The sequence below is a fragment of the Scyliorhinus torazame genome, chromosome 5 (genome assembly GCF_047496885.1).
Source record: "Scyliorhinus torazame isolate Kashiwa2021f chromosome 5, sScyTor2.1, whole genome shotgun sequence".
In the NCBI taxonomy this organism is placed as follows: domain Eukaryota; kingdom Metazoa; phylum Chordata; class Chondrichthyes; order Carcharhiniformes; family Scyliorhinidae; genus Scyliorhinus; species Scyliorhinus torazame.
Genome location: NC_092711.1, coordinates 91,251,911 through 91,275,218, shown reverse-complemented (window position 1 = coordinate 91,275,218; position 23,308 = coordinate 91,251,911). Strand labels below are relative to the sequence as shown.

General features: G+C 47.9%; 1 protein-coding gene across 6 annotated transcripts in view; it reads left to right on the top strand.

The window, feature by feature from the left end:
* The window catches only part of LOC140421474 (uncharacterized), a 366,287-nt gene extending 349,852 nt beyond the window's left edge, over positions 1 to 16,435 (top strand). The window contains exons 1-3 of one of the 6 annotated variants that reach the window (XR_011946815.1): positions 8,717 to 8,788; positions 12,156 to 12,271; positions 14,002 to 16,435. Coding sequence is in view for 1 of the 6 variants with exons in the window: in XM_072506201.1 (XP_072362302.1) it covers positions 14,002 to 14,987 (986 nt within the window). In the remaining 5 variants the exon portion in view is untranslated. Of the gene's footprint in view, positions 1 to 2,265; positions 3,647 to 8,716; positions 8,789 to 12,155; positions 12,272 to 14,001 lie in introns of those variants that run through there. The other 5 variants (XR_011946812.1, XR_011946811.1, XR_011946813.1 and 2 more) reach the window with 5 other exon arrangements.
* Positions 16,436 to 23,308: the final 6,873 nt, after the last annotated feature.

Here is a 23,308-nt window from a genome sequence, read left to right as displayed (position 1 = left end):
GACCAGTGGTGTTCCTCAGGGATCAGTGCTGGGACCTTTGCTCTTTGTAGTATATATAAATGATTTGGAGGAAAATGTAACTGGTCTGATTAGTAAGTTTGCAGACGACACAAAGGTTGGTGGAATTGCGGATAGCGATGAGGACGGTCTGAGGATACAGCAGGATTTAGATTGTCTGGAGACTTGGGCGGAGAGATGGCAGATGGAGTTTAACCTGGACAAATGTGAGGTAATGCATTTTGGAAGGGCTAATGCAGGTAGGGAATATACAGTGAATGGTAGAACCCTCAAGAGTATTGAAAGTCAAAGAGATCTAGGAGTACAGGTCCACAGATCACTGAAAGGGGCTACACAGGTGGAGAAGGTAGTCAAGAAGGCATACGGCATGCTTGCCTTCATTGGCCGGGGCATTGAGTATAAGAATTGGCAAGTCATGTTGCAGCTGTATAGAACCTTAGTTAGGCCACACTTGGAGTATAGTGTTCAATTCTGGTCGCCACACTACCAGAAGGATGTGGAGGCTTTAGAGAGGGTGCAGAAGAGATTTACCAGAATGTTGCCTGGTATGGAGGGCATAAGCTATGAGGAGCGATTGAATAAACTCGGTTTGTTCTCACTGGAACGAAGGAGGTTGAGGGGCGACCTGATAGAGGTATACAAAATTATGAGGGGCATAGACAGAGTGGATAGTCAGAGGCTTTTCCCCAGGGTAGAGGGGTCAATTACTAGGGGGCATAGGTTTAAGGTGAGAGGGGCAAAGTTTAGAGTAGATGTACGAGGCAAGTTTTTTACGCAGAGGGTAGTGGGTGCCTGGAACTCACTACCGGAGGAGGTAGTGGAGGCAGGGACGATAGGGACATTTAAGGGGCATCTTGACAAATATATGAATAGGATGGGAATAGAAGGATACGGACCCAGGAAGTGTAGAAGATTGTAGTTTAGTCGGGCAGTATGGTCGGCACGGGCTTGGAGGGCCGAAGGGCCTGTTCCTGTGCTGTACATTTCTTTGTTCTTTGTTTGTTTGTCTTTGCAATTCTCTTCCCAAGAGAGCAGTGGAGGCTGCATCATTAAATATATACAAGGTCCAGTTAGATTTTTGGTCGAAAAGGGAGTCGAGAGTTATGGGTGACAGGAAGAAAATGAAGTTAAGATCACAATCCGATCAGCCATGATCTTATTAAATAGAAGAGCAGGATTGATGGGACAAATGGCCTACTTCTCCTATTTCTTCGGATGTTATGATCTCTTGGTTGAGAACAGGAAACAGTGAGTATTAATCTGTCGACCAGCATGAATTAGCACCTTCAGAAGGATAGGGAGTGTGTATATTAGATAGAGCAGAGTGAGAACGGAGGGAGGTAGAGTGAGTGTGTGCATGTGTGGAAATGAACAGCTTTGGACAGGAAAGTGGTCGGACACACTGGCCTACGCCTCACTGACTGCCAGGTGGAGACTTCTGCGAGGCTGAAAGTTGGCAATGCTGCCCAGGGCCTCCGAGTGGCTCTCAGACCTGATCGAGTTCCTGAAACTGGAACAAAAATATTCTCGATAAGGGGGTCCAAGGAGAGATTCCACGACAAGTGGAAGAAGTTCACAAACCTCTTCGCAGACCTGTTCACAACCAGCAACTAACTTGAGGGGGAGGGGGGGGGGGGGGGGGGATAGGAAGGGGTGGCAGGAAGCGTGGGGCAGGTAAGAAACGGGGAGGAAGGCCACTCACAGGAGGGGTCACACATCCCTCTCACACAAGTCAAACCGGATAGGTGGACCGTCCAAAACTCAAGGGGAGAAATAGGACCCACTCCCTCCACCCGTGTCCCTCCACCCCCAGCAAAATGAAAGTAATCGGAAATAACGCAAACAATCCTGGCAGTAACTTTAAATACCGATGTAAAGTTGTGTATAATTCTTATTATTAAACACTAAAAGTCCCAATAAGAACACCTTTAAAAAAAACTGGTTAAAACACACTAATGTAACAAAGGTAGGGAATGATAGCACTGGGACGACTGTCACAGACACGGTGGCAGCATGTGATACCTGTATTGACATTGTTATCGGTTTGGTTAGTATTATTGTTTTTATGTTGTTCTGCAATGTTTTGATATTAAATGCAAAATTCCAATGAAGATATTTTTTTAAAAAAGGAAATGTATAGTTTTGGGGGAACGAGAGAGGAAAGCATGTTCCACAGCAACTAGAATTGTTAGTTCTGAATTAGTGAGCTGTACTGACAGTGATGAGATTTGTAAACTCCTTTAACAGGGTATTCAAAGGGGAGGACTTGCAGCAAGAAATCTCAAACCAAATTTCACATCGAGATCTGACAGTCACTCGATTCGTTAGGACGGGGAAAACCATTGGCTATTTTACCATCAGTGTGACGGGAAAAGCACCGAGTCACGGACACCAGCACCATGGGGAAACCGTGGAAATGTGGGGATTGTGGAAAGGAATTCACTTTTCCATCTGCGCTGGAAACTCATCGACGCACTCACACCGGGGAGAGACCGTTCACCTGCTCAGTGTGTGGGAAGAGATTTAGATCTTCATCCAACCTGCAGACACACCAGCAAGTTCACACTGGGGAGAGACCATTCACCTGCTCCAAGTGTGAGAAAGGATTCAGAGATTCATCCTGCCTGCTGGCACACCAGCGCGTTCACACCGGAGAGAAGCCATTTACCTGCTCAGTGTGTGGGAAGAGATTTACTAATTCATCTGACTTGTTGAGACACCAGCGAGTTCACTCTGGGGAGAGACCATTCACCTGCTCCAAGTGTGGGAAAGGATTCAGAGATTCATTCTGCCTGCTGAGGCACCAGCGAGTTCACACCGGGGAGAAGCCGTTTACCTGCTGTGTGTGTGTGGGGAGGGATTCACTACTTCATCTGACTTGTTGGGACACCAGCGAGTTCACACTGGAGAGAAGCCATTCACCTGCTCCATGTGTGGGAAAGGATTCAGAGATTCATACAGCCTGCTGACTCACCAGCGCGTTCACACCGGGGACAAGCCGTTTACCTGTTCAGTGTGTAGGAAAGGATTCGGAGATGCATCCGACCTGCGAACACACCAGCAAGTTCACATCGGGGAGAAGCCATTTACTGCTCCATGTCTGGGAAAGGATTCTGAGATTCATCCCACCTGCTCTCTCACCAGTGATTTCACACCGGGGAAATTTCATTCACCTGCTCCATGTCTGGGAAAGGAATCAGAGCTTCATCCAACCAGCTGACTCACAGGGGAGTTCACTCGTGGGAGAGACCATTTACTGTGCTCTGTGTGTGGGAAAGGATTCAGAGATTCATCCAGCCTGCTCACACACCGGTGAGTTCACAATGGGGAGAGATCATTTACCTGTTCTAACTGTGGGAAGGGATTCACTCAGTCATCCCACCTGCTGAGACCCCAGCGAGTTCACAAGTTGGGGTTGGATTCTGCCGTTTTTACTGAACCATGTTCAGTCTGACAGTGGGTGAAGTGGGAGGTCGGAGGGTTTCCCTCTGGACTGGCCGGTCTTCCAATTTCCATTCCAGTGGACTGATTCTCTTCGAGTGAAGGCACATTTCCACTGCAATGGTCTGCAAAGGCAGATATGGTACATTAATTTTATCCTGTTTAGTAAATAGTCTTTTTCCTACCACTACAGGTGCCTTGTCTTGTTTTTCATCCATCCTCATTCCGAGTGTTGGTCACACACTGAACAATCTTTCTCCACTGATTTCTCCGCTGCTCTCACTTCCCTGTCCCATCGAGAGGCCAGTCTACATTCTTTTTTTTTTTAATTTTTAAAATAAATTTAGAGTACCCGATTCATTTTTTCCAATTAAGGGGCAATTTAGCGTGGCCAATCCATCTACCCTGCACATCTTCGGCTTGTGGGGTGAAACCCACGCAGACACAGGGAGAATGTGCAACATCCACACGGACAGTGACGCAGAGCCGGGATTGAACCTGGGACCTCGGTGCCAGTCCACATTCTGCTATTATCCACCCAGGCCATCTTGGGCCTTGCTTGTACACAGTTTCCAGGTGCCTGGCATTACCTCTTTTTCCAAACACTCCCTTCCTATTGACAACACATGCCCAAAATCCGTGAGCTTCCTCGATATCATTGCCTCAAACAGGTTCCTCTGAACACCAGCTTTCTCCAGCACCCACTCATTCGCCCACTTTGCCGTCCGTGACACACGGAATATCCGTTTGAGTCCTTACATTTCAAACACTTTTATTGGAGCCTCGTCGCTCTTCTTGATGATGCAGATTTCAATGAACAAAGAAATGTACAGCACAGGAACAGGCCCTTCAGCCCTCCAAGCCCGTGCCGACCATGCTGCCCGACTAAACTACAATCTTCTACACTTCCTGGGTCCGTATCCCTCTATTCCCATCCTATTCATGTATTTGTCAAGATGCCCCTTAAATGTCACTATCGTCCCTGTTTCCACCACCTCCTCCGGCAGCAAGTTTCAGGCACCCACTACCCTCTGCGTAAAAAAACTTGCCTCGTACATCTCCTCTAAACCTTGCCCCTCGCACTTTAAACCTATGCCCCCTAGTAATTGACCCCTCTACCCTGGGAAAAAGCCTCTGACTATCCACTCTGTCTATACCCCTCATAATTTTGTATACTTCTATCAGGTCACCCCTCAACCTCTGTCGTTCCAGTGAAAACAAACTGAGTTTATTCAACCTCTCCTCATAGCTAATGCCCTCCATACCAGGCAACATTCTGGTAAATCTCTTCTGCACCCTCTCTAAAGCCTCCACATCCTTCTGGTAGTGTGGCGACCAGAATTGAACACGATACTCCAAGTGTGGCCTAACTAAGGTTCTGTAAAGCTGCAACATGACTTGCCGATTCTTATACTCAAGCTTTCACAGCCGCACATTGTCACAGGCCACACAAGGGCTTTCAGAAGATGAATGTTCATTGTAACCCAGATGCTGCGACTGCTCCACACTCTTTATATGAGATCATAACACCATGGCCCTTAGTTCTGGCCTGAATTTATTTGGTAGACTCTGTTTCTACCATTACAGGCAGATCTCAAATAAATACATTTGTCTCTGTTCCATTGAGTCTACAGCACAGGGCCAGGCTGGTCAGAGCAATTGGTCTGTATCAGTATTTATGCAACACAATGTCAACAATACATAATACATTTCCCCTTTTTACTCTTTTGAGCAACAGACTATGGGTCAAAGTAACAAATCAAACAATTGAATTAAGTGAGTTGGAGAAGCCCTTTAAAGGGACAACAAAAATCTAAACCCCCCGAAGGATAGTTACAAACTTCAAATCATGCTGTGGTTCTGGGGGGAAATGAAGAGCTGCAACCCCCGCGGTGCCCACCGATCATGGAAATTCTCAGTTGTGCCGGCAGACACCACGTGCTCTCTCTCCAGGGACACCCGGCTGTGAACATAGCCGTGGAAGAGGGGCGACACCCCCCCCCCAGCCTAAACCTGTTAATGGCCAATTTGGCCAGGCTCAGAGTTCCACCTTCTCACCACTCACTGGCTGAAGAGGTTTCTCATCAAATCCCGATTAGATTGGCTCATCAGGCCTCAGCATTTCTTGCTGGATGTAACCTGCCCTTTCAGACATCATTCTGGCATACTCTCCTGCTTCTTCTCCGGGCCTTCTCGATCCATCTTATAATATGGAGACATTAGCTCAACAATCCTATTAAGTAAACTTTAGTCTAGTCTCGTGTCACCGAACTGAAATCCAGTCTTTCTCTGACACATTATTCTTAATGTCATCACGGACAGGTTAAGAGTGAAAAAGTCCCCAGTGTGACTACATATCGTTCGAAAGGTCAGATAATTGGCTAAAACATCATCTACATTCAGACCACGTGAACTGTTTCTCCACACATTGAACAGGGCTCTTTGCTTCCATGGTTAAAGGCTGATGATGTTCATGGCCATGGAGGGATTTGACAACATGAATGCAAATTTTATAATGGAGGCATTGCTCAGTCAGAGCCAGTGTAGGTCAGTGAGCACAGGGGTGATGGTGAACAGGACTTGGTGTGAGAAAACACACAGTCAGCAGAGTTTTGGATGATCTCCCATTTCCATGTGGGGTGAATGGGAGAGGCTGGACAGGAATGTATTGGAATCAAGTCTAAAGGTAACAGGGGCATGGATGAGGTTTCAGCAGCAGCTGGTGTGGGAGCAGACAGGTGACATTATGGAGACTGAAATATCTGGTATTAGTGATGGTGTGGATATGGGGTCAGAAACTCATCTTCGGGTCAAATCTGACACGGAGATTGTGCAGAGTGTGGTTCAGCCTCAGACAGTTCCCGGGGAGAGGGATGGACTCGGGAGTTTGGGAACGGAATTTCTAATGGTGACTGAAGGCAATGGCTTTGGTCTTCCCAATTTTTAATTGGAGGAAATTTCTGCTCATCCAGTACCGGATGTGGAATAAAGCAGTTTGATCATTCAGTAACAGTGGAGGAATGGAGAGGGGTGAGGTAGAGCTGAGTGTTGTCAGTGTACATGTAAAAACGAACATGGTGCTTTTGGATGATGTCACCTCGTGGCAGCATTTAAACGGTCTCGCGTCAATGTGAACTCTTTGATGGGACACCTAATCCCGAGAACATTTAAAGCACTTCCTGCATTTTAAAGGTCTCTCATCATTGTGAATCTGCTGGTGTGTCAGCAGTTGGGATGAATGAGTGAATCCCTTCCCACACTCGGGGCAGGTGACAGGCTTCCCCCCAGTGTGAATGTGTCGATGGGTTGCCAGGTCAGATGGGTAATTGAACGCTTTGCCACAGTCCCCACATTTCCATGGTTTCTCCTGACTGTGAACTGTGCTTTTTCCTTCCATGTTCAAAATCTGATGATATTTACGTTACGATCAGTTACATGACTGTCAGATTTTGATGTGGTGCTTGGTTGGAGTTTCCCAATTGCACATCCTTCCCTGCTGATACCCTGTGAAATTGAGTTAAAACAAAAAAAAGGGAGTGAGACAGATCCCACAAAAACACAAAGGCAGGTTGTGAAATGGAGCTGAATTAATCTGGTAACTTGTGGGGCCGGCACTGGGAAAAAGTGACCACGAAAACTGTTGAACCTTTTGTGAAAAGTGAACTAGTTTGTTAATGTCCTTCAGGGAAGGGAACCTACCACCCGGTCTGAGCCCACACAAGACTCGGGCCTTTGCAAGAACACAAGAAATAGGAGCAGAAGTAGACCATTCGGCCTTTCGAACCTGCTCTGCCATTGAACACATTTGTGGCTGATCTCAGTCTTCAATTCCACTTTCCCGTTAGCTCTCTATGTCCTTTGACTTCCTGAGAGACCAAAAGTCTCACCATCTCAGCCTTATATATATTCACTGATGGTCACAGTAACTTCATTGCAGTGTTAATGTAAGCCTACTTGTGACAATAATGATTATTAACGTCCTCAACCCTCTGGGCTAGAGAATTTAATATGAGAAACAGAGTGAGAGAGAAAGAGAGTGAGTAGTGGGGGAGAGAGAAAATCAAAAAGATTGATGGAAAGGGAGAGAGTGAGAAAGGAGTGAGGGTAACAGCAAGCAATGGACCAACAACTGAATCACAATTTGACAGAATCTCCTGAACCCTTAACCTCCACCACCTGGATGGAGCAGGACAGCAGATGTATGTAAACATCACCACCTGCAAGTTCCTTTCCAAGACACACACTGTTGAACTTGCCTGACATCCAGGGCTGGATGAGCAGAACTTTCCTATATTTAAATATTGACAAGACTGAACCCATTCCCTTTCATCCCCGCTACAAACTCCAGTCCCTTGCCACCAATTCCATCCCTGTCCAATGTCTGGGGCTGAAGCTGACTGTTCACAACCATGGTGAAATATTTCACCCCTAGATGAGCTCTTGACCACATATCCACACTGTCACCAAGATTGCCAATTTTCACCTCAGGAACACAGCTCGACTCCACCTTCGTCTCTGTTCATCTGCTGCAGAAACCATCATCCATTCTTCTGTTACCACTTAACCAAATTATTCCAACGCACTCGCAGCCGGACTGCAACATTAAACAACCCCCTCCATCCCATCCCAAACTCTGCTACCCATGTGCTTACTCACACCAGCCCCTGTGCCCACTGATCTGCAAATGCTTCCTTTTAAAAGGCACAAAGAAGTTTAAATTTCTCATTCTTTTCTTCCATGGTAATGATCATCCTGATCACTGTAATCTCCTCCACACACACCCCTTTGAAATCTCTGCACTCATTTAATTCCAGCCACTTGAGAATTCCTGATTTTAATCTCTCCACCATTACTGAGTTGCCAAGGCCTCAATTTCAGGAATTTCCTCCTTAAAACTCTCCGACTCTCTGACTCAATTTCCTCCATTAAGATTCTCCTTAAAATCTAATATCTCCTCATGCGGCTCAGTGTCAATTGTTATTTTGTAACGTTTCTCTGAAAGTCTTAAAAGTTATATTCTGTTCAAGTCACAATATAAATTCGAATTGTCACTGCCCTCGGCATATATTCTGCCCCATAAATAAGAATTTGTAACTCAGAGGGAAAGTCTGTCATGAAGACACATTTCAAAAATGTTGCCCCCAACAATGATGGCGACTGAGCCTGCGCTCTGTTGCTCGTGCCCCAATAAATATGGTGGGTGCGCGTGCGCACTACTGCCAGTGAGCCAAATAACGAGGCGCATGCGCACCGCTGCCAGTCCCAAATAAAGATGGCGGGTGCACAGGCTCGTCTGGAACAAAGCTGCATCCTCCGCTCAGATCCCCAGGTACCGGTGGTTTATTTTGTCAGATGTTCAGTTTATATAACATGTTTACGAAGCGTGCCTAACAACCCGCATGATCCAGCTCTCCCTCCGTCCCGCCATTCCCACCTTCACGGATTGTGGATCCGAGAAAGAACTTTTTCTGCGTCGCCATTAATCACAGTGCGCATGCTTCACTCGGCCCAGTCCCGCCCCTGATTCACTCCGATTGGCTGGAGGACCAGTCACTCTTCCCCCCCCCCCCTCCCCAAGGATCCGTCCACTCTTCTATTGGTCGCGCGATGCTGTCGACCATTGTCCGGGCATTATGAGGTGTCAGGTGAGAGGTCAGTGTTGGGGGGCGGGGTTTACAAATCCCGAGTGCGGCCCCAGAGCTGAACGATGAACATTCTCCACTTTCACTGTCCACCACTTCCGGCTTCTCTGCACAAACAACCTCACAGAGACCAGAGGGGAGACACTGACCCAGTGACAATGTCACTGCATTAGTCACCCAGAGAGACAGGAGAATGTTCTGGGGACATTACATTAATAAAATCTGGAATTTAAAGTTCGTTTCAGTGATGGTGACTGAGGGTCACTGAGAAAATCTCCAATGTCATTGGATTAGGTCAAAAAGGCAGAAAGTAGGAAACTAGTTAGTTTAAAGCCTGTTGTTGGGAAACTGTTAGAATCTATTATTGAGGAAGCAGTATCTGGACATTTGGAAAGTCAAACTGCAATCCATCAGAGTCAGCGTGGTTTTGTGAAGGGTATATCGTGTTTGACTCATTTCTTGCAGTTCTTGGAAGATGTAACATGCCAAGTGGATAATGGGGTCCTGTCGATGTATTTTGACTCCCAGAATACATTTGATAAGTGTCACATAAAAGGTAATAATCAAGGTAAAATCCCACGGGGTTGAGAGATATTAGCTTGGATAGAGGATTGGCTAACCAACAGACAACAGAGAGTGGGGTTAGATTTATTGACACATGTACTGAAGAAAAATGTTTTTACCCAGAGGGTGGTGAGGGTCTGTAATGCACTGCCTAGGAGAGTGGTAGAGACGGTTGTCTCACATCCTCTAAAAAAGTACCTGGATGAAGACTGGCACGTCATAACATTAAAGGCTATGAGCCAAGTGCTGGCAAATGGGATTAGGTAGGTGGGTCAGGTTTATCATGTGTTAGTGCAAACTCGATGGACTGAAGGGCCTCTCCTGCACTGTGAAATAAATGAAATGAAAATTGCTTATTGTCACAAGTAGGCTTCAAATGAAGTTACTGTGAAAAGCCCCTAGTCGCCACATTCTGGCGCTTGTTTGGGGAGGCTGGTACGGAAATTGAACCGTGCTGCTGGCCTGCCCAGTGTGCTAAACCAGCCCCTCTGTGTTGCTGATGATACAAAGTTCGGTGGCATCATAGACAGCATAGATGATTGCATTATATTGCAAGAAGATATTGACAGACAAGGTCAATGGGCAAGATTGTGGCAATGTAAACATGTGTGAGGTTATCTGTTTGGAACCAAAAAAGGATAGAACTGAGTACTTTCTAAATGGAAGGAGGTTATGTACAGTGGATGTCCAAAGAGATTTGGGGTTCATCGAATCTATGGCACGGAGACCGGCCCTTCAGCCCAAACCGGTCCATGCCAACCAAAGAGTTCATCTAGGTCAATCCCATTTGCCTGCATTTGGCCCATATCCCTCTGAACCTTTCCGATCCATCTATCTGTCCAAATGCCTTTACAATCTTGTCAATGTCCCTGCCTCAACTACTTCCTCCGGCAGCTCATTCCGTACCATCCTCTGTGTAAAACCATTGCTCCTTAGGTTCCCATTAATTCTTTCCCCTCTGAACTTAAACCAAAGCCTCTAGTTCTCGATTCCCCAACCCTGAGAAAAAGACTGAGTGCATTCACCCTATCCATGCCTCTCATGATTTTATACATCCCGATAAGATCACCCCTCAGTCTCCTACGCTCCAAAGATAAAGGTCCTGGCCTGTCCAATCTCTCCCTTTCACTCAGTCTCTTGAGTCCTGGCAACATCCTTGTAAATCTCTTCTGCACTCTCTCCAGTTTAATAACATCTTTCCCATAGCAAAGCAGCCAAAACTGAACACAATACTCCAGGTGCGACCTCACCAACGTCCTGTACAACTGCGACATAATTTCCCAACTTGTATACTCAGTGCCCTGACTGATGAAGGTCAGCATTCCAAAAACCTTCTTCAGAGAATTTGCAGTGCAGAAGGAGGCTATTCGGCCCATCGAGTCTGCACCGGCCCTTACTCAAGCCCACTTATCTACCCTATCCCCGTAACCCAGTAACTCCCACTTAACCTTTTTTTTTGGACACTAAGGGCAATTTAGCAAGGCCAGTCCACCGAACCCGCACATCTTTAGACTGTGGGAGGAAACTAGAGAACACACGGGGAGAACGTGCATACTCTGCACAGACAGTGACCCAGCTGGGAATCGAACGGGGGAACCTGGAGCTGTGAAGCACCTGTGATAACCACTGTGCTACCGTGCTGCCCTATCTACCTGTGACTCCACCTTTAGAGAACCATGCACCTGAACTCCAAGATCCTTCTGTTCCATGATACACCCTCAGGCCTTACCATTCACTGTGAAAGTCCGACCTTGATTTCTGAAATGCAACTCCTCACACTTATCTGTATTGAATTCCATTTGCCATTTCTCGGCCCACTTTCCCATCTGCTCAAGAGCCTGCTGCAATTTTTGATAACCTTCCTCACTGCCGACAATACCACCTATTTTAGTGTCATCTGCAAACTTACTGATCATGTCTTGTACATTCTCATCCAAATCGTTGATTTATAGATATAAACAGCAATCTCCTAGTTACTGATCTCCGAGTTACTCCCTATTTAGTTAATTACTCCAGTTTCTCAAATTTAGAACAGATTCCCAACAAGCCAATCAGCTTTACTCTGAGGTAAGTTATTTATATTTACCGTTCAAAGCTCCTCCTCCCCGGATTCGGGCCAAATCCGCTCCCTGCCGAATAGGCCGTGAATCCCTGAGGTAAGTTATTTATATTTACTGTTCTGAAGCTGCTCCTGCCTGAGTTCGCACCAACTCCACTCCCTGCGTTGGTGAGATTCATACCTGGGTGTCTGGAAAATCGTTAGGACAGTAACTGTCCTGTAAGGTAATGAATCATTTTGCTTCCCAATTGGCCGAGGAAGGCAGTGTGTCACAAGGATGGATGTGTTGACCGATTAATGGCTGGAGGATGGGGGCAGGTCATGTGATCAAACCTCCAGGAATACGTTTAATCAAAGTTGGCGAGTTGGCGAGGAGAGAATGTTGTGAATTTCTATCCTAAACTGACAGTGAGGTTTCTGTAAATTTACAGGATACTGGAAGTAGAGGTTTAACAGACGGGAAATGCAAACCAAACGTCACATCGCGATCTGACAGAGTCACTTGATTTATTAGAAACTGAATTTCAGCAGCATCTGGGTGTGGAAGGTAAAAGGTTTGTCTGTTCTGTCTGTGAGGGAAGATTTCAGGTCTCAGTGTGACTGGAAAAGCCCCGAGATTCACAAACCCTGGTTTGACCAAACCTGGAGAACTGTGTTCAGTTCTGGGCAACAAACCTGAGGAAGGATAGAATGGCCTCGGAGGGAGTGTAGCACAGATTTACCTGAGTGATATCTGAACCCGGGGTTAAATTACAAAACTAGATTACACAAGAGAGTCAGCGACATGATGGCACAAAGAAGGGCATTTGGCCCATTGAGTCCATGCTAGCTCTCTGGAGCAATCCAGTCAGTGCCATTCTCCTGCTCTATCCCTGTATCCTCGCAGGTTTATTTCCCTCCGATGTCTATCCAATTTCCTTTTGAAATTAAATCATTCATTGTGTCTATTTTCAAACTCCCTCATAGGCAGCGAGTTTCAGGTCATTGCCACTCGCTGTGTAAAAACACAAATCTCATATCACCTCATATCTCCTGTACCTTTGACATACAATCTAAGTACAGGCCACTCGGCCCCTCGAGCCTGCTCAGCATTGAATAAGATTGCAACTGATCTCATTCTAACGTTAACTCCACATTCCTGTCTACCCCTGATGACCTTTCACCTCCTTGCTCATCAAGAATCTATCCAGTTCTGCCTTAAAAATATTTAAGGTCTCTGCTTCCGCTGCCTTTTAAGGACGCGAGTTCCAAATTCTTACAGCCCTCAAGAGAATACAAAATCCTCATCTCCATCTGAAATGGGTGACCCCTTATTTTGCAACAGTGATGCCCTCGTTCTCGATTCCCCCACAAGAGGAAACATCCTCTCCACATCCACCCTGTCAAAACCCCTCAGGATCTTATATAGATCAATCCAGGTTTTACCCAAAACTTTACATCTTTGTCCCTAGTTCTTGGACGATCAGTGAATGGAAACAGAGTTTCTTTGTACACCTGATAGAAATCTGGCATAATCTTGTGTTCCTGAATCAAATCTCCCCTCAACCTCCTTTGCTGGAACTATTCTGGTAAATCTCCTCTGCACCTTCTCCAAGAACCTTCAGATCCTTCCTGAAAAGTGGTGACCCGAGCTTTATAAAGATTCATCGAATAGAATTGGAATCATAGAATTCCTACAGTGCAGGAGGCCACTCGGCCCATCGAGTCAGCACTGATTCTCTGAAAGGGCACCCTGCCTCGGCCCACACTCCTACCCTGTCCCTGTAACCCCATAGCCCTACCTAACCTGCACATCCCTGGACACTAAGGGGCAATTTATCAAGGCCAATCCGCCTAACTTTCCCTTCATTGGACTGTTAGAGGAAACCTGAGCACCGGGTGGAAACCCACGCAGACACTGGGAGGAAGTGCAGACCCCACACAGACAGTCACCAAGGCCGGAATTGAACCCGGGTCCCTGGCGCTGAGAGGCAGCAGTGCTAATCACCATGCCACCAGAAGCATAGTTTTGGTGTCAATATTACTGTTTATGAAGCTCAAGATCGAATTTGCGTTGCCAACTATTCTCTTTAGTATGACTTGCAGATATACTAAATCCCTCTTCACCTCTTTCTCTCTCCTCCCAAAGAGGCCAGTTGGGTTTTTATGACAATCCAGCAGTTTTCATGGTCACTTTTTCCCAGTGCCGGCCCCACAAATGACCAGATTCATTCAGCTCAATTTCACAACCTGTTTTTGTGGGTTCTCTCTCACTCCCTATTTTCTGTTTTAAATCAGTTTCACAGGGTGTTCGAAGGGGAGGCTTCAAAGTCCGGAAACTCAAACCAAGCATCACATCAGGATCTGACAGAATCCTCATCTTATCATATCCCGAATATCAGCAGATTTTGAACATGGAAGGAAAAAGCATCATTCACACTGCGGGGAAACCGTACACGTGTTGTGTGTGTTGTCGAGGATTCAGTCAATCATCAGGCCTCACAAGCCACAAATGCAGTCACACTGAGGAGAAACCGTGGAAATGTGCGGACTGTGGGAAAGGATTCACTTCCCCATCCCAGCTGGAAACTCATCGACGCAGTCACACTGGGGAGAGACCATTCCCCTGCTCCAAATGTGGGAAGAGATTCACTCAGTCATCCGCTCTGTCCACACACCAGCGAGTTCACACTGGGGAGAGACCATTCACCTGCTCCAAGTGTGGGAAGGGATTCACTCGGTCATCCGCTCTGTCCAGACACCAGCAAATTCACACTGGGGAGAGACCATTCACCTGCTCAGAGTGTGAGAAGGGATTCAGTGATTCATCCAACCTGCAGAATCACCAGCGAGTTCACACTGGGGAGAGGCCGTTCACCTGCTCAGAGTGTGGGAAGGGATTTGCTATTTCAGCCCACTTGCTGAGACACCAGCGAGTTCACACTGATGAGAGACCGTTTAAATGTCCAGACTGCGGGAAGCGCTGTAAAAGTTCTGGGGATCTGATGTACCATCAACGTGTTCACACTGACGAGAGACCGTTCAGGTGCTCTCACTGCGGGACTGGGTTCAGACGATCATGTGACCTCACTGTACATCAGCGAATTCACACTGAGGAGAGGCCATTCACCTGCGCCAAGTGTGGGAAGGGATTCATTCGGTCATCCGCTCTGTCCACACACCAGCGAGTTCACACAGGGGAGAGACCATTCACCTGCCCCAAGTGTGGGAAGGGATTCACTACTTCACCCAACCTGCTGAAACACAAACGAGGCCACAAGTAACCACAGTGATTGGATTTTGCTGTTCCTCACATTCAGGACTGAACCATATTCATTTGGGTCTCTTTCTGCTTATGACAAACTCCGGCCCATTTACAGGGGCTAATATTCTGGCTTAAAGTCAAATAAATTGACTGAAGACCATAAGACATCGGAGCGGAAGTAAGGCCATTCGGCCCATCGAGTCCACTCCACCATTCAATCATGGCTGATTTCAACTCCTTTTACCCGCTCTCTCTCCATCGCCCTTAATTCCTTGAGAAATCAAGAATTTATCAACTTCTGTCTTAAAGACACTCAATGTCCCGGCCTCCACCGCCCTCTGTGGCAATGAATTCCACAGACCCACCACTCTCTGGCTGAAGAAATTTCTCCTCATCTCTGTTCTAAAGTGACTCCCTTTTATTCTAAGGCTGTGCCCCCGGGTCCTAGTCTCCCCTGCTAATGGAAACAACTTCCCTACGTCCACCCTATCTAAGCCATTCATTATCTTGTAAGTTTCTATTAGATTCCCCTCAACCTCCGAAGCTCCAATGAATATAATCCCAGGATCCTCAGACGTTCATCGTATGTTAGGCCTACCATTCCTGGGATCATCCGTGTGAATCTCTGCTGTACCTGCTCCAGTGCCAGTATGTCCTTCTGAGGTGTGGGGCCCAAAATTGCTCACAGTATTCTAAATGGGGCCTAACTAATGCTTTATAAAGCTTCAGAAGTACATCCCTGCTTTTATATTCCAAGGCTCTTGAGATAAATGACAACATTGCATTTGCTTTCTTAATTACGGACTCAACCTGCAAGTTTACCTTTAGAGAATCCTGGACTAGGACTCCCAAGTCCCTTTGCACTTCAGCATTATGAATTTTGTCACCGTTTAGAAAATAGTCCATCCCTCTATTCTTTTTTCCAAAGTGCAAGATCTCACACTTGCCCACGTTGAATTTCATCAGCCTTTTCTCCATCCCAGCTGGAAACTCATCGACGCAGTCACACTGGGCAGAGACCATTCACCTGCTCCAAGTGTGGGAAGGATTCACTCGGTTATCTACTCTGCCCACATACCAGCGAGTTCACACAGGGGAGAGACCATTCACCTGCCCCAAGTGTGGGAAGGGATTCGCTGAGTCATCCGCTCTGTCCACACACCAGCGAGTTCACACTGGGGAGAGACCATTCACCTGCTCAGAGTGTGAGAAGGGATTCAGTGATTCATCCAACCTGCGGAAACACCAGCGAATTCACACAGGGAGAGACGGTGGCGTTCGCGAGCGGAGCGGCCGCGATGAGGAGAAGCTCCTGCTGGTCCACGATATCGCGGTCTTTTTCGGGGGACTCCCCACTGTTTAAAATAAAATTAAACTTCTCCGGGGTCGGCCTTGCCTCCCTCACCCGTCAAAGCTCCATTTTAGGAAGCCGGAGGGTTGGAAGGGTGAGCGGGGGGGGGGGGGGGGGGGGGGGGAGACGGGTCCCGGCGGGTTCGGCGGAGCGGCTGCACGTGGAGGAGGAGCGGGACAACCTGAAAGCCGGACCTGAAAATTTGAAAGGAGCAGCGGGGGCGGAGCCAAACGGAGGCTGAGGCAGCAGGCCCAAAGCCAGGGCATGATATAGGTGAGATGTCCCACATCGGATGTCCCGCCTAGAATGTAATAAGAGGACTGAAGCCCGGTCCCAGGGAAATTCTGGAGGAATACAAAAAAGAAGAGAAAGATGTTTTAAAGAAATTTGGTTGAAAAAAAAGTTTTCTCCCTTTTTTTATGAAGGAAGAAATGTTTTTTGTTTTTTCGATTTTTAAAAAAAAAGGATTGAAGAAGGAAAGAAGGTGGGAAAAAAAAAGGAAAAATAATAAGCCGTTAAAGGATGCGAAAAGCAGCGTTGAGAAAGGTTGGAAACGCGGGCTCGTCGTTGAATGAGAAGATGAGCAAAAGTGCTGACAAGATGGAGGATGCCGGACCGCGTGGTGGGTCAGCACTACTTACGGTGGAGAAGATGACCGAGGTGATGGTGGTGGAGCTGGAAAAGCAGTTTGTGAGGCACATGGAGGCGTTGAGGAAGGAGACGGCGATCGCATCGAAGTCATTGGTGGAGGAGGCAATCGCCCCGGTGAGGATAGCTGTGGCAAAGACACCGGCCGAGGTGAGAGAGCAGGGCGAGAAGATGGAGGAAGTGGAGGAGGGCGTGTCGCAGCACATCGATCAGCTCACCTCGATGGGGGACGAGCTGCGGAGGGTGGTGGAGGTCAACAGAGGACTCTGAGCAAAGCTCGAGGACTTGGAGAACTGCTCGAGGCGGCACAATCTGAGAATTGTGGGCTTGCCCGAAGGGACAGAGGGTGCAAGGCCAACAGAGTACTTGGCTAAGAAGCTGGCGGAGTTGATGGGGGAGGGTGAGAACCCCTCCCGGTACGAGCTGGACCGAGCTCATCGGTCATTAAGGCCGAAGCCCAAAGTGAATGAGCCGCCAAGAGCAGTAAGTATCTGCTTCCATAAGTACTGCATGAAGGAGAAGGTGTTAAGCTGGGCGAAGGAGAAGCGCAAGGTGCAGTGGGATGCTGCTGGAGTTTGGATCTACCAGGACGTGACGGTGGAGTTGGCAAAAAGACGAGCGGCGTTCTGGCGAGTGACAGCGGCACTGTAAAAAAAGGGGGTGCGAAGCTGAGGGTGACGTATGATGCCAAAGACTTTTATTTCGAGACAGTGGAGGCGGCTGAGGCATTCGTGCGGGCAGAAGGCTTGGGACAGACGTGAGGAGCGGAGCTGGAAGAGGGACTGGGCTGTGATTGGGGAGCTGGAAAATGTATCAATGCTATAACTTTCTTTTTACTGACGTGTATTGTAATTTAATTCTCTTCACATTGTTCCAGAGTTCAGGTTATTGGTTGGGTTGATTGGCATTCTGTGTTGCGACGGTTATATCTTAGTTTGGTGAATTGTATGGGTTGGATTGTTGTTCTTGCTTTTTCTTTCTCTGGGACTGGGTAGGAGGAGCCGGTATTTCTTGGCGGGGGAGCCACTTGCGCTAGCTAATTAAAGTCAGCTAGTGAACGGAGGTGAGGTGCGAGGAGGGCTGCGGACATTGGCGCCTGGTTAGCAGGTTTCGATGGGCCTACGAGGCAAGCGAGGGGGGGCGGGGGGAGGGGGGGGGAGAGATTGATGCTGGGAGATGTTTTTTCGAGAGGAAATGTTGGGGGGGATTTGTGGGGGGGGGGAGGGGTTTGATGTTAATGGATAGGGGCAGGTCAGGCTCATGGGGCAGGGCCCGGTGGTATGATGATGGCGGATAAGAAGGGTGGGGCGGGGTGAGAGACCCCCAGTTGGGATAGTCATATGGAATGTGAGGGGGTTAGAAGGTCCGGTCAAGAGGTCAAGGGTGCTTGCGCATCTTAAAAGTTTGAAAGCAATGTAAAAGATGTAGCAATGCTGCAGAAGACTCACTTGAGGGTGAAGGATCAGGTGAGACTTAAAAAGGGCTGGGTTAGTCAGGTGTTTCACTCTGGATTTGACGGAAGGGCTCGAGGGGTAGCGGTGCTGGTCAGCAAAAGGGTACGCTTCCAGATGGAGAAGGTGGTGGCAGATCAGGGGGGTAGATATGTGATTGTGACAGGGACACTGGAGAGGAGGTTTGTGGCGCTGTTCAGTGTATATGGCCCCAATTGGGACGATGTGGGATTCGCAAAGAAGGTGCTTGGGGCCATCTCCGACTTGGACACACACAAACTGTTGGTGGGGGGGACTGGAACTTGGTGCAGGAGCCTAGGTTGGACAGGTCACGGCCGCGCTTGCTTGTCCCATCAGGGGGGGGGGCAAAGGCGCTGGCTGGGCTAATGGTGGAAATGGGAGGGGTGGACTCTTGGAGGTTTCTGCACCCGAGGGAATGGGAGTACTCGTTTTTCTCAGCAGTCCATAAGGTCTCGCAGATCGACTTTTTCGTGGTGGGAAAGGCTTTGCTGGCTGGGGTTAAGGGGTCGGAATACTCGACAATTGCAGTATCAGATCACGCTCCACATTGGATGGATATGGTACTGGAGAAGGGGGCAGCGCAGAGACCGGGGTGGAAATTAGATGTGGGACTTTTGGGGAACGAAGTGTTCTGTGACAAAATTGAAAAGGTAATTAAGGAATATGTAAGTTTCAACTGATGAGATGTTGGAGGTAGATAGGAGTTATGCAGAAGATGGGGACTAAGCAAAGCTGGAAAAGAGGAAGGAACTACAGGCGAGCTTTGACCGACTATCTACCAGAAAGGCAATGCACCAGCTGAGACGAGCAAGGGATGCAGTTTACGAACATATGTTAGCAGGTCAGCTCCGGAGGGAAGCAGCGGCAAGGGAAATAGTTCAAGTGAGGGATAGGGCGGGGAAGTTGGTGGTAGCTCTGCAACTGATTAACAAGGTTTTTGAGGAATTTTATGAGGGGTTGTCCAGGTCAGAGCCACCTGGGGGAGACCGTGAGATGCAGGAATTTCTAGATGGGTTGGAGTACCCGAGGTTAGGGGAGGGGAACAGGACTACATGAGAGGGAGCGATAGTGGAGCAGGAGATAAAGGATGCGATTGGGAGGATGCAATCGGGGAAGGTGGCAGGGCCGGATTGGTTTCCGATGGAATATTATAAAAAATTTAAGGATAGGCTGGTACCCCTGATGGTGGGGATGTTTGAGGAGGCGATAGGGAAGGAGGTGTTACCACAAACGTTGGGGCTGGCATCGATTTCACTGTTGCTAAAAAAAGATAATCCGATGGAGTGTGGGTCGTATAGGCTCGTATCGCTTCTGAATGTGGACGCAAAAGTATTGGCGAAGGTACTGGCCGGTAGGCTGGGGGAGTGCCTCCCGAAGGTGATATGTGAAGATCAGACGGGGCTCGTGATAGGGAAGCAGCTCTTTTCAAATGTTGGAAGTGTATTGAACGTCGTTATGGCGCCGGCAGAGGGGAAGGAAACAGAGGTGGTTGTGGCATTGGACGCTGAGAAAGCGTTTGACCAAGTAGAATGGGGGCACTTGATGGCAGTTCTGCACCGATTTGGGATTGGACCAAAATTTGTGGACTGGGTAAAGCTACTGTATAAGGAGCCGGGGCGAGTGTCCGCACAAACAACATCAGCTCAAGATACTTTTCTCTCCACCGTGGGACTAGGCAGGGATGTCCTATGTCCCCCCTGCTGTTTGCACTTGCGATTGAGCCGTTGCACATCACATTAAGAGGTTTGGGGGTATGGAAAGGAATAGTGCGGGGTTGGGGTGAATAGAGCATAGGGTGTCCTTATATGCCGATGACTTGCTGTTACACGTGTCGGAACCGAGTGTGTCGATAGGGGGAATATTGGAGCTGCTTCGGGGGTTTGGGTCTTTCTCGTGGTATAAACTAAATCTAGACAAGAGTGAGTATTTTGTGGTGTCTTGGCGGTGGGTGGGGGCCGGTGTGTCGGGGCTGCCATTCCGTAGGGCAGGGACTCACTTTAGATACCTGGGGGTGCAGGTTGCCCGGGAGTGGGGGGAGGGTGGCTCCGCAAGTACAACATTTCTAGTTTGGTGGAGAGAGTGAAAGCTGACCTGGCAAGTTGGGATGGTCTCTGTCGCTGGCGGGTCGGGTACAGCCGGTTAAAATGAACGTGTTGCTACGATTTCTGTTTATTTTCCAATGCCTGCTGATTTTCCTACCAAAGGCTTTTTTCAGAGAGATTGAGGGAAGGATTACTTCATTTATAATGCAGGGAAGGTGGCCAGAGTTAGAAAGATGCTGCTACAGAGGGGAAGGCAGGCAGGGGGTTTGCGTCTTCCGAACCTGATGTATTATTACTGGGCAGCGAATGTGGAGGAGGTGCGGAGCTGGGTCTGAGGGGTTGATTCCCAGTGGGTCAGAATGGAGGAGCGTTTGTGCAGGGGGTCAGGATTGAAAGCACTAGCAACAGCGCCGCCTCCGATGGCCCCGGGGAAATACTCAGGGAGTCTGGTAATAATAGCTTCATTGTAAATCTGGAGGCAGTTTCGCCAACACTTCGGGTTGGGGGCAGGGTCAAGGGAAATGCCGATTCGGGGGAACCACAGATTTGAACCAGCGAAGTGGGATGGAAATTTTCAGAAATGGGAGGAGAAGGGGATTAGGTCACTAAAAGATTTGTTTCTTAGGGGTCGATTTGCAGGATTGAAGGAGCTGGAAGCGAAGTATGGGCTGGAGCAGGGGGAAATGTTTAAATACATGCAGGTTTGAGATTTTGCCAGAAAGGAGATACAGAGCTTCCCGGTGGAGCCGGCCTCCACATTACTGGAGGAGGTAGTGTCAGCGATGTAAGGAGCTATTTTGGAAGAGGAGAAGGCACCACTGGAAGGGATCAAAGCAAAGTGGGAGGAAGAGTTGGGAGAGGATATGGAGGAGGGGTTCTGGTGTGAGGTGCTCCGGAGAGTGAATGCCTCCACCTCGTGCACGAGGTTGGGGCTGATGCAGCTGAAGGTGGTATACAGAGCACACCTCACGAGGGCGAGTATGATCCGATTCTTTGAAGGAGTAGAGGATGTGTGGGAACGTTGTGGAGGAGGTGTGGGGGGGATCACATTCATATGTTTTGGCCCTGTCCAAAGCGAGAGGATTACTGGAAGGAGGTTTTTAGGATAATTTCTAACATGGTGCGCGTGAAACTGGACCCGGGTCCCCGGGAGGCCATATTCGGGGTGACGGACCAGCCAGGGTTGCAAACGGGTGCGGAGGCAGATGTTGTAGCCTTCGCCTTGTTGATCGCCCAAAGGCGGATCCTGATAGGTTGGAGAGCAACCATTCCACCCTGTGCCTTGGCGTGGTGGGGGGGACCTGTTGGAATTCTTGACTCTTGAGAAGGTTAAGTTTGAACTGAGGGGAAGGATGGAGGGGTTCTACAATTCATGGGCATTATTCATTATGCACTTTCAAGAACGGAATAACATCGAACATTAGTTGGGGCGGGTTGGGGGGAGGGGGCTGTGTGTTAATGGCATCTATGGGTGATCCCTAATTCCTTTTTGTCATTTGTTTGTGTGAACATGGTTTGGTGGGAGGATGGGATTGTTGTTATTGATATGGGGATTTACATATTTGTTAGATTATTGTTTATTGTTGGTGGGTGTAAATTTGGGAGAAAATGTGAAAAAGGAGGAGAATAAAAACAAATATGTAAAAAAAAAACAGTGCCAGTTACTGTGAAAAAACCCTAGTTGCCACATTCTGGTGCCTGTTTGGGTACACAGAGGGAGAATTCAGAAAGTCCATATTACCTAACCGCACGTTTCGGGACTTGTGGGAGGAAACCGGAGCACCCGGAGGAAAACCCACGCAGACACGGGGAGAACGTGCAGACTCCACACAGACAGTGACCCAAGCTGGGAATCGAAACTGGGACCCTGGAGCTGTGAAGCAACAGTGCTATACACTGTGCTACCGTGCCGCCCATCCCACCCAGCGACAATGCACTGTTTTATCCAGACCCAAGAGTAGATTCAAGATGTCACGTTCGGCACAAGGATACTAGATATTACGGACTGTAAGATCCACAAACTCTGCCAAGATGGCTGCAACTTAACATGTTATTATGGACATTAAACTGTGGGCAACATTCGATTCTGTGACCAATATTTAGTTAAACACGGACCTAAATAAGGAAACTTTGCAGCCACATGTGAAGTTTAAATGTCTCGTTGTGTCAGGATGAACCAGCATTTGAGGAATATGAAATCTCTGGACTGTTGGTCTCCAAGTGTCCTATTGAACACAGGAGAATGAGCTTGAATTGGGGCAGAGATAAGCGTGAGTGAGCATCGTAAACTGCTATTGTATCGGGGTGTCCTGGGTCTGAGTTTTAACCCTGCAGTTAATTGTCAGGGATGCAGTATAATAAACCCTGAACAAAGCAAATGTGTGTGTGAGAAGCATCTGAAGCACCAGGAACCTGCTGAAACAGCAGAGCTGAATGTTTTCCAGTGCAGCCACAGGACTGAACATATTCCAGCTTCCAAGTCCACCTGAGACCAACCTCCTGCCGATTCATCTACAGAAAGCTTCAGAGACTCGTGAGAATTATTTGTTTCTAAAAATGCTTCACTCCAACTAAAGGATTAGTTCAACACGAAGACAACAGACCTGCAGCGATATAAAGATTGCCGTCTACATTCCATTTTCATCATTACAGCTTCAACTTGATCTGTACCTAATTTCTGTAATGTGTCAGTGAGTGTGAAAGAGACGAGGAGCTGAGATGTTCAAACATCCAGGGAAATAGTGTGATAATAAATAAACTTTATTCCTTTAAAAATCACCAGTCAGCCTGCTGCTGAAATGTATTTTAAATAAAGAAATATCACACT